Below are 12298 nucleotides of genomic sequence, written 5' to 3' on the forward strand. Positions count from 1 at the left end.
TGATATGGAGGCTTTTCCAGGCTCTCCAAGTTCACTTCTAAAATATATAATTCCTCAACCAACAGCAAACAGATCGACAGTGGAAATAGCTGTCGGTGATACTTCCATGGTATCGCGTCTTCGAGTGGATAAGCACGGACCTTTATTGTGTTCATGGGAAGTGCAGTAACTGTATGTGTAGGTAATGAGTAGAGGGGTGGTGGTGCTGGTGTGGGGTGTACCCAAGACATGTTTATCTCCACACGAAAGTAGGCCAGCTAGGGTAATAAAAACGCTTGGTGAGCCTACGGATGTGTATACAAGTTCGTGGTGAGCCTGTTCCTTGTTGCAGTTCTTATTGTGGTGTTCCACGCAGGTCTTTCTTCTGGTGCACCACTTTCATCATCCCTTTCCTCCGTAGTGCGATATCACAAGTCGGAAGCAGGTATAAAATGTACTAAACAATAAGGACTCCAAGTCACTGGTACCACCCGAGGAGGGCAGACTACATACCAACTACTTCACTGGAGCGTCGCAGGTTGTGTTGTCCATTTTCTGTAAGCTGTCTGTGTCGACAAGGTTGTAAAGGCTCTGCTTAGTCTCTCCCGCCAACAAGTAAGTAAACATATATACGTCCATACTTTTCGATTCCTCGCTTTATCCTGTTGATAATGAAGTCGCTTATACGCTGACACACCATAAATGTAATGAATATCGTTTGTCGTTGAAATTGGAGCCCCTCAGGCGGACAAGGGCTGCATAGAATACACGATGTATGAACTGTATCACAGCTGCAGCAGCATCATGATATCAAGCTTTGACACAGCTGACACAGAGGTCCTTTAACACCAATACCACCCTTACTGATGTTGAACTCAGTGCTAGATCAAGCTAGTACAGACAGAGAGAACTATAAAAGTGTTATATGGAGCCCTCATTCAGTGTGTCTAAAAAGTTTAATATAGTGCCAGCAAGTTAGGGATCAATGTAGCCAGCAATCTTTGTGGATCAGGTCAATATCATCAGCAGGGACATCTATACAGCCAAAGCCTACAACAACTAATTGTAAACAGATAATAGCAATAACCAAAAACAGCAATATATTACAATATATCTTTTCAAATGAGAGTAAAACGAAATAAAAGAATTTTAATTCACATTTAGTGCAAGTCACACAATATTGGTCATAGGTATACCAGTATTGGAGGAAACAGTTTTGTTGCATAAACAATTTAAAAATGGAAATAAGAGTTGATAATAGGAAAACTAATTAGAACTAATTAGTTCTAGACACCTTTGTAATTGATTTAATTTAGAGATGACCTGTTCAAATTTTTTTGGCATATTAATTTTTATAGTTACTTGTATCTTATAAAGATATATATATTTACTTTAGCCACAGATGTGGCAGGTATATAGTTATGGATCTGGTCCATTGATGCCCAAAATGTTTTTGTTGTTGCTGATTTTATTTTTGTTTTAGGTTTTTGTTCTGGTTCGTTCAAGGAAAGATAAAGGTAGCTACAAAGGTTTTCAACAGAAACTGTTGTAAATTTTGCAGGATGCAATTGCAGCAAATTTTTCACCACTTTGGAAATGATCTTAGCCATTCAGCCACTGTCCTATGTGGTCATTCACTGCAAATGCTCAGAAGTCATCTACAGTCAAAGACACCAATTCTGCAAAGTTTTCCAGTGATTCTGTTGAGGACAGTCAGACGTCTGCATCTGCTAGATGTTCAGACATCATTCAGAGACTATGAAGCTGAGCGCCGCACATTTCGCCTGGTTGTTCCACAGAAATTTAATTTTGCACGTGATGTTGTTGATGTTTGGGCATCTGCAGAAAAAGTGAGCACAATCTCCAGTGTCCATCTTCCCTATAACACAAATTTTCAGATATAATATTTTCACTAGGTTACATGTTTTTTATTTTGCTCCTGCAAATTGAAAATAATTGATCATAATTAGTCAAAATATTAGATCAGTGAGAAAAAGCAGGGTGCTTATGTAATGCCATTAGGTTAACACATAACAGATGAAATGCTGTGATACCTAGCTGAGTGCTAGGTACTAGCCATTCTGCTACTGACTAGTTGAATACTGCACACCCAGTACTACTTAGGTAGAATAATGCATTTACTAACATTAGAATGTGTCATCAGCTAAAATTGTTTTGTGTTGCACAGCTGTATTAATGCACTTGAAGCCAAGAAAGGCAGAATCATTAAAGCCAGCTAGAATTCTTTCATCTGTCAGAAAAGGGGGAGATGGTCTGGGTAAATAAATAAAAATTAACTCTTATTGAACAGGCAGTCAGAACTTAAACAGCGCAAAATACAACAGCACTGTCAAAGATTTTTCTGTCACTAAATTGTCCTCCTTGTCTGAGAAACAGTCTAGGTTGCTGGATGTTTTCATGTCTAGACAGGCAAGAGAGACATCAAACTTCCTGCATTGTGGTGGATAGATGACACCGGTAAACAACTCACCTACACATTTCAGCATCTCTCTCAGCTCTCACAAAGGTGAGTAAACCTAAAGGTGACTTCGACTTTATACAAACAAGTCAGTGCTATTGTGTGATCTATGTGTGGGTGTGTATTTCAGATGGAGGAATGAGAAAGTATTTGTATTCTAATGAGAAATGTCTTGAAGTACAGTCTAGTTTAAATGTCCAAACATTTTTATTGATCTTGAAACATGTTCATGGTCAACTCCTGGTATGTAACATATTTTGATAAAAATCCTGCCTCTGTGACAATGAAAATTTTCAAAATGTTTCAAAATGTCTGGTCATCAGTTTGGTAAAATGGGCCCTTCTTTTTATCACCTGATTGTTATTTAGAAAATGATTGTTCATGTAATATTTTTTTTATGGCATCTTTCTTTAAAACTTAGGATAGCCAACGTGCTCACAGGCCCCTGCGGACTGATGCCTAAAGACCGTGTCATTATAATATTGCCACGCATTCCAGAATGGTGGTTGATCAACCTGGCCTGCATTAGATCAGGTAAATATTTGTACAGGTCTCATTAAAGTGGAAACATGTACTTTTAATCCTGTCATGTGTTCTAAGGAGCCATCAATTTAAAGACTGATTAAATGGCTTGGAAATGTCTATTCTCTATTTATCTATACAACAGAATATGCAACATTTTTATACAAAAACATTTTCCTCTTGCCATTACTTTCAGCAGACCAAGCTTGGTTCCAGCTATGTCTTAAATTTAATACTGACTAACTGAGGAAGGAATCTAAGCAGATTCTGCATCTGAAATAATTTATGAACATTTTGTTATACAGGCTGTCAGCGTGTAGTGGTGATTATATAGGACACAAAAGTTTCATATTTTTCATTTTTTCCAGTTCTCTTTTGGACTTTGTGTTCATTGTTGTTACAAATCTTTATTGCTAGTTAAAATTTTGCAGGAATTGTCCTGAGCCCAGGTACCACATTGCTGAGAACCAAAGACATTCAAATGCGCCTCCAGTCTTCAGGTGCCAAATGCATTATAGCTGATGCTAGCTCAGTGGATAACGTTGAACAGGTATATGTGCTTGTCTTTTATTCTTCATTACAGCATATATATTTATCTATGCATGCATCTTTGTCACACGGCAAGCATAGATTATTTATTATTTATGTTCAGATCTTGTTACAATAATCTGACAATATTTTTGGCAGCTGTCTAAGAACGAACTTCTAATTTATTTTTAGGCATGTGCTGACCTTCCCCTTCCAGTAAAAAAAATTTTTGTTGGAGCCTCAGCTGACACAAGGTATCATTTTCAAATTACTCTATTGCTCAGCAGCTACATAATCCATTAACAAAAATGTGTACATTCCAGACACTGGGAGTATCTTTTACCATTACTTTCTACAGAAACAGAAATGTATTAAAGTGTGTACATGTTTTAGAAACCCTGTACACACATGCATCTCCATACATCCAGCTACATGTCATATTAGAAGAGTCAGTAGTATGCAAGCAAATAAATGAGAGTGGAAAAGTTTGTGTGTATGTGTGTGAGAAAGAGAAAGAGAAAGACATGAAGATACTTGTCATATGAGATGAAAATGTAGCAGTTTCTGTCGCAGTTGGAGGCTGCCTACAAAATAGTATTTACACAATGAGAAAAATTCTGTTTTGTTATTTTCATCTTGTTTTTCAGACCAGGATGGTTAAATTTTCAGAAATTGCTCGAGAGGTCTACAAATACTTTTCAGGTAAAATAAACTATTAAATAATCACTTGTTCTTTGCTACCTTTACAATCATTGCAACAAGAACTGTCTAATGCTATAGTTCGTACACACCCAGTCTGCTGTCTGATACGACTGCTAAATATATGACGGGTTAATGTTAGTGTTCAGATACACTGTGCTGCACATGCATCTGTGGTAGTGGTGTAGAAATTGGTTCTACTGTAATGATGTAGAAATTAGTTCTACTGTACTGTCTTTAGAAAGGTACAGAGAGAACCAGAGTGCCACTGTGCAGAGTAATAATTATAGTGGTGATGATGCTGGCTGTCATGGTAACAGCAGGGGATTTTAGAAAAAGGATGAGAAGAACAATAATGATAAAAAATAATAGAAACAATGATTCTTTCTGCAGGCAGCAGACACAGCAGCTTCAGATCCCATGCTGTTGTACTTTACAAGTGGAACAACAGGCTTTCCAAAGATGACACAACACACACAAGCCAGCTATGGACTTGGTCACTTGATAACTGCTAGGTATACTTAAATCTTTGTGGAAACATCTTTGATGATATGTAACGTTAATGTTGACTTTCTTTTGTAATTTGTTACTGCTGATTGCCATGTAGTCTGTTTTACAAGTTTTGATCATTTTCTGAATGTAAATCTTGAAGATGCAATTAACTTTTTAAATGGTCTTTCGGGTAGACAGCAGAAGACCAGTTTATCGATTTACTCTTTTCATTATTTCAACAGCACCTGTTTGGTGCAGGTATATGCTTCAGGCGGGCCCAAGAGACGTAGTCTGGAATTTGTCTGACCCTGGGTGGGCTAAGTGTGCCTGGAGCTCTTTTTTTGCTCCATGGCTGCATGGAGCCTGTGTCTTCATCTTCAATGCTGCCAAGTTTGACCCCCAGGATACTTTAAAGGTCAAGTTTTGAGACAATATTTTTTCAAAGACTAACCCAAATCCTAATGTGTGGCTGTCTTGCAGTTGTTATGTATAGGCTTTATTAACATTAGGGAAAAAAAGATAAAGCATTTTTTTTTTAGAACAGCAACTTCATTAATTAATGGTGACCCTGTCCTGACAAATAGAGTGAAGAATGTGGCTGTAATTTACTTTGTGTATGAACGGAGGTGTGTTATTGTAGAAGTGAGAATGTTTGTTATATGGGTGCATGGTTGTTTATGATTTAGTCTGTACGTTATTTATGTAAAGCACTCTGAGTAAATCCTTGGAAAAGCACTATATAAATCCTCATTATTATTTGATTGATTGTAAGATTGCAAAGAGTAGCATCATGCAAGCCTTAATTTTGCATCCAAGCTAAATGATACATACAAGATGTATGATTGCCCCATATGTAAATTGAATTATCCTAACAAGAGAAGTGTTTATTTTATGCACTCTGCTTGAGTCTTTCAAAATATATGCAGAGAGAGAAAGCAATTCAATATGAACATGTTTACATATAAATTTATTTACATGCACCTCTATATTGACTTATTTGTGTGTAAATGTATGCAGGTTTTAAATAGGTACCCAATCTCACACCTTTGCACACCTCCAACAGCCAAACGACTTCTTGTAAAGGAAAAGCTGTCACATGTAAAAATGCCATTCCTGCGTCACACAATATGTGCAGGTGAACCAGTGGTGAGTAATATTTATGTAATATTTGTGAGTAATATTTAGAAAGGATGTTTTTCTTTGTTGACATGTACAATGAAAAGAGTGGTTTGTCTTTGCTAACACAAGAAACTTTACATGAAGCAAAACAACAATCCAAAATCCCCTGTAACCTGACAGCATTACTTTGCAGAATCCAGAATTAATGGATGAATGGAAAGAAGGAACAGGACTTGAAATTTATGAGGGTTATGGCCAGACTGAGACAGTGAGTAGCAGAAATAGTTATTAATTTGTTTCTGTGAGACAACCAATGGTTGTGATATATATAATGATTTTGATTCTTCTCTCTTGTTTAATTCATTCTGCAAGTCTCTGTATCAAATGCAGTTATATACAACTGTAACTTGACAAACACATGTTCACCCAAAATTCAACAGCCATAAAATTTTACTCTGAAGCAAAGCCAAGATGTCATGCTATAAAACATCATTTTCTCTACAGACATTGCTATGTGGTCGTTACTCATGCATCCCCTATCGACCAGGATCTATGGGAAAGGCGGCACCTGGTGTAGACTTGCAAGTAGGTAAAAATACTGAGTAATCTTATCTGCCATCGTAAAAAAATGGCAAACCATGAGGGGAGCTTTTGCTTTTTACAGGCAACAAATATAGCTTCAAGAATTTCAAACTAGAAAATTTCTTCTTCCAAGTGTGAATATAGGCTAAAAGTTAAGCATCCACTACAAAGGCCATGGTTGTGGTTGGGTAACTAAGGGTTAGGCTGACAGGAACAGAACACTGCTAAGAGATAATGAAACCAACCTTGAGAGTAAAAGAAACTTGTCTCCTAGACCCACTCCCCTTTCTACCTGCTTTGGACCCTGTCACAGAACGTGCAAGGGCTTATGTGTAAACTGAAAACCCAGCTTTCGGGGAGTTCAATATCTTTTACCCTATTGGAAACTTGGTAATGCCAGCTGATATTGAAAATAATTTTCCTGGGTTATTTCATGTACATATCCTCACTGTTTCTCATCATGTGCTGGCATTGTAAGTTCTCCTTCAATAATTCATCTTTCATACTTGGCCAGGCACCCTGACACTACTTTTTTATGCTTTTAACATTGACACTGCTGCCGTCATCCGACTAAAATCCTACTAACTGAACGATGAATATTGATGCAGATTGTAGATGACGATGGTGTTCCAGTGCCTACCGAGAAAGAAGGCAACATTGGAGTGCGATGCAACCCTCATCGCCCTGTTGGACTGTTCTCCTGCTATGTGGTACAACTTTTTTTAAGTAGCAACTTTCCTATTCTTATTATCAGTTTCTTTGAAAAAATTTTGTGGATTATTATTTCCATGTTGGTGTCTGTTTCAGTGGAATTATTTTGATGACTCCCACTGTCCAATGTAGGGTAGCTATCTCATTTCAGATATAAACCATACACAGATATTCTTATTATTGGTGCTATTTAATTCTTGTCTTTTCTTAGGATTGCTCACTGTCATGGCTATGACCAGGCAATATTTAATACTTAACCAAAAAGAGTTCCTGGTCTTGTGTGAAAAATTACTGTTCTGTTTCCTGCAGTATTGCTATATTAGTACACACAAAGATCAATCCCAGTCTTTATATACTCATAATCAATTCTTTACTAAGGATGAACCAGAGCGAACTCAATCAGTGTTCCGAGGTGACTTCTACCTGACAGGTGACAGAGCGTACAGAGATGATGAAGGCTATTTCTGGTTTGTTGGACGTAGTGATGATGTGATCAATTCATCTGGGTGAGTGGTCTTTAGAATTTCTGACATAAAGTATGATAATTATCAAAGGAAAATTATGGGCGACATTTTGTACTCAGTATTGTACTAGTTGGAATTGCTATATTTGTTGAGTTCCAGATGTTACTGTTATTGGTGTACAATATTTGGATTGTCTGCTAATGTATTTTATGTGTGTTCTTTATAAAGAGCATTATTTCACTATACTTGACTATCAAGCTCTTAATATTTGATTTGGTTGTCCCAACCTCACACTGGTACTTCGGTACTTTCAATGACAGCTACAGAATTGGGCCATTTGAAGTAGAAAGTGCTTTGATAGAGCACCCTGCTGTTCTGGAATCAGCTGTTGTCAGCAGTCCTGATGGGGCTCGTGGTGAGGTAAGCAGTGGCATAGAAAGATGCTTAGTTTTGAGGGGGAGGCAAACTCTATGCTGACAGTCAACGAAAGATAAGCTTTATAATCATATTAATCACGTTGAAGGTTTGCAAGTCAGTGTGCCAAAAAAAGTATTTTTTTACATTAAAGCCTTTTTTGTCATGGGGTGCGGTGGGGAATTGGTGTTTGTCATATTTCTCTCTCTCTTGGTTCCTGTACCTTTTTTGTACTTTGAAAAGAATCATCTTAAGCATTGCCCTCACAGAATCATTATTACACCACTGATAAGAGAAACTTAAGTAACTTTTCATATCACTGTAATTGTTTAAAGTGTAGATACTTGAATATGACTGGAACTTCTCATTCACTTTGTTGGTTTTTCTACCTTATGGATACTTAATTGGTTTCAAGCTGGGTTTTTTTCCTCTTTCATTGTAATTCTTAATATATATTTATAGTTTAAGCTCAAATTAAATGTCCATAAAAGTGCCACAGTAGCCACTACAGCCATCTTCATCCTTCCTTAGTGCAATTTATATTGTAGCATGAATAAGACATTATTTTACACGTCTATAAACAAGACTTGACCAACCTATATGTAAGTGTGCATAAATGCTGTTGGAAAAGTCTTTTGCATACACCTTATTTCTTTTGGATTTGCTAAGAAAATGCTAGGATCAATTCAGGTAGGAAAAGTCGATTTCTTCATAGTATAAACATTAATTACAATTTTGGTTTGTCCTCTTTTCAATTTCAATTTTTTTTTTTTATTTATTTTTTTTTTTTTTAGTGTGTGAATTTTATGCCTCCTAGATGAGTTTTCAAATGTAAGAATTCTGTTTTTTTTTTTAATAAGTTCAGAAAGAGACTTATTCCATTTCATTTGTAAACATTTTCATGTGTTTATGATGATTTGTATTAATTCTAGCCATTAATCAAAATTTAACCATTTGGGAAGCAAAGTTATTAATTATTAGTATTGCCCCTGTTTCCTATTTCATTTTTACACATTTCCAGATTATGCTTACATTTCTAGGACATGAAGTTTGCACCATCTTTGGTTACATGCTTCACCTATTTTATATTTAACAGATTGTGAAGGCATTTGTGATCCTATCACCCCAGTACCGCAATGCTGACCTCAAGGCCCTGATCTCTGAACTCCAGACACATGTGAAAAATGTAACAGCTCCATACAAATATCCACGCAAGGTAATAAGTCTTTTATGGTCTTTCACTACAATTATTATTATAAAATCAAATTAACAAAATTTAAGACTCTGGTAGGCATATTATGGGGAGACTGAGCCTGTTTTTCAAATTCTAAAGCAAAATTATTTTTTGTATTCCATTTTTTTCCCACCAGATTGAGTTTGTGGATTCTCTTGCCAAAGACCATCAGTGGTAAAATTCGTCGCATTGAGCTACGTGAGGCTGAGTGGAAAAAACAGAAAACGCCATAGCAGTCAATTCAAACCAGTGAAACACAGAGCAAAACGAGATCGAGACTTTTCACTTGCTATATCATGAAAAGGACTTTACTAATTCCATTAATATCCAGAGTAGCAAATCTTGGACGTGCTTCCTTGATAGCCACCGTTCAGAGACCCATCTGGCTTCTTCACAGGCCACCGCCTCTTGTACCCTTAGCCCTAGTGTTCTTCAGTGTCTCTAGTCACAAGTACACCAAAACAGGGGACATCATTTTTCCCTCTCACGTGATAAATAGAATGAGTTACACAGTTTATACAGTATTACTTATAATCAGAGAGACATTCCAAATTTTCCAGTATTCTAGTTTGAAGATATTTTCATCATAACAAGATAACGTATGTACATTTGAAATATTTCTCTTTGCATAATCTTACCTTTACCACATGGATTTATAACATATTGCAGGATTGTTATTTTTGAATGACTTAACCATTTTTATTTAATGCTCAGCAAAACAAATCCTTATCGCCTAGTTAATTGAAAATAATTCATAAACAGCATACATCTCCATCCCTAATTGTCCTCTGTTCAATCTGCTCAGATCCACTCCCCTGTTTAATGGGATCATTCGATCAGCCGCATGGGCCCTCCACTGATGGCCCGCTGATCTCAAATTTATTTCCCCAAGAATCTGGGGCAAAACTGAAATTGTAATTCTCTTCTTGGTTTCTCTCTCTCTCTTTCTCAAATCCGAAATAAACCACCAGTGGTAACATGATTGCAATTGAGCTCCCTGAACTGCTTTCGACGCTAACGACCTAAATACTTTTCAAGACAATTAGATGAGGCCTCTAGAGATACCTCCCAACTCCAGGAAACCTTGTATGTAAATATATATTACTATACCACCACTTTGTACATATATCCACCTTCTTTTATGTTTACTACAAATTATTCTCCTAATACTTATAATTACTTCATTTCCTTAGTTAATTTTTCCCCGTAAAGGGTGAGGGCTAACTGGAAAAAATCATTTTCCTGCTTATTTTACCTCTCGTTAATAAAGAATTGTTATTGCCATGCAGACGTTTCATCGTGGGAGTGCCGATCATGGTGTCGTTACTGACAAAGAGCGCCGAAAAAAGCGAAAAGCGGAGGGAATTTCCTCTGAAAGGCGGTAAACTAGAAGACAAATTTGAAATTATTAATCAAATGGCTATAGGCAAAACCAAAACCACGGATGAAAATCAATATACGGTAATCAGATTTTTAAATACAAGTGGGACATTGGGCGTCCCGGGACATTTTATGAGTAGGCGGGACTGTCCCACCTATAAATCGGGATGTCTGGGGGTATACAATACAAGGAATACAACAGAACATCAATGAACTAGAAACTTTCATCAAACCACGGACGTATATATTAGTTCGTGTTCAAACGGGTGGCATTCTGAACATAGAAATACACAATAATTGTCTACTGTCAATTGATTCTCATATGTCATATAAGTAATAACAAAAAAAGAGAGAATATCAATGTTATAATTAAGCTTTTACCAAATGGGGGTGAAGGTGCCGGGTCGCTGATTTTTTTTATTTTATTCATATAATTTTTTTTTGTAAACGTCTCAGTGAAGGGAAAAAAATTTGGGAGCGTGACGTCAGCGACCTTGACAGTCGGCGTTCAGAGGAACCTCCGCTTCACACTTTGCCAGCCATTAAACTTTTAAACACTATGAAGGGCTGCATAAAAGTTTATTGCGACATGCAAAATAACTCAAGGCCTAAAACTGATGGCAGGTAAAGGTAAAATAAACGAGAGCCCAGAACAACCGAGACAATGTCAAACTACAAGTAGGTTACATTAGTAAGATTGCGACCACCGTCTCCGTAGCGTAGTGGTTATCTTGCTAAAGGAAACAAAAACAGACTGATTAAAATAAACAATTTCAGTAAGGGAGTTAACACTGATTTATTCTATCTTCTTTTACAGACTTATTTATATATATCTTGAGAAAACAATTATAGGGTGTACATGTGCACACCATACACCGCACGCCCAGGCAGCTCGATCAGTCCTCGTTTATTTTGTTGAAGTTGCGGGACTGATCTAAATCTAGATTGAGCATGCCTCATGGGACTGGAGGATAGTTCATTTTACATAATTTGCCCGATCACCCTTGAACACTTTCAGTCGATGAAAGGAACCGCAGATATCAAAAATTCTGAGAGTGGAATCATGGCCATCTGGTGCCTTATCAGACATCTATAGCTGTCGTAGACGCTTCGCCGGACGTGATGCTGTACATCAAAATAACGTACAAATATTTTCAAAATTTTCACAGTGGTCAAAGCAGAGGCGATATATATAGTCTCTTGTCATCCGAATGAGCACGTGCGTGCTGTACACAGTATATGCGTGAAGTGCTGAAACGGTCACGGATTTCTAGAGAAAGACAAACTCTCCCTCTCACAAGCTCAATATCGTCGTTTTATTATATAACACGAAGTCCCAGAAATTATGTGATTAATAAAAACAAATGATACTTAATAATATTTGTGCAATTTTATGCATGAGAATCTAATGTGTCGTATATATCTCAATAAATGGTGACCATGCTGATCATACACACGATTCACGATCTCAAAAGCTGATAGACAATTTTTACCGTACGTGTATGTCACGATCGTCAGCACTGTTGTGACTCGAAGCCCTTTATACAGGTATCTTAATTTTGTGTGTAATGTGACAAACTTTTAAGTTGGGTGTCTGTTTTCCTTATTTGGGCGTTTCCTTTAAAGACATTCGAAATCCCCCATCCATCCACCGACGAACTGATGGTGTCACATCACGTACGCTTTCAGGTTTCA

General features: G+C 37.0%; 1 protein-coding gene across 1 annotated transcript; it reads left to right on the forward strand.

Annotated features, from left to right (window-relative positions):
- On the forward strand, positions 1 to 10507 carry LOC112571982 (acyl-coenzyme A synthetase ACSM3, mitochondrial-like). Its single transcript, XM_025251438.1, is given in 18 exon segments — positions 1 to 594; positions 1541 to 1829; positions 2406 to 2506; positions 2880 to 2992; positions 3412 to 3530; positions 3701 to 3762; positions 4156 to 4210; positions 4601 to 4722; positions 4958 to 5114; positions 5717 to 5845; positions 6012 to 6086; positions 6323 to 6403; positions 7009 to 7110; positions 7490 to 7617; positions 7896 to 7995; positions 9086 to 9205; positions 9360 to 9377; positions 9379 to 10507. Coding segments are annotated over 17 exon segments (1848 nt in total). The 5' UTR covers positions 1 to 594; position 1541; the 3' UTR covers positions 9457 to 10507.
- The last annotated feature ends 1791 nt before the right edge of the window (positions 10508 to 12298 follow it).

Source organism: Pomacea canaliculata, linkage group LG1 (genome assembly GCF_003073045.1).
Source record: "Pomacea canaliculata isolate SZHN2017 linkage group LG1, ASM307304v1, whole genome shotgun sequence".
Taxonomy (NCBI): Eukaryota; Metazoa; Mollusca; class Gastropoda; order Architaenioglossa; family Ampullariidae; genus Pomacea; species Pomacea canaliculata.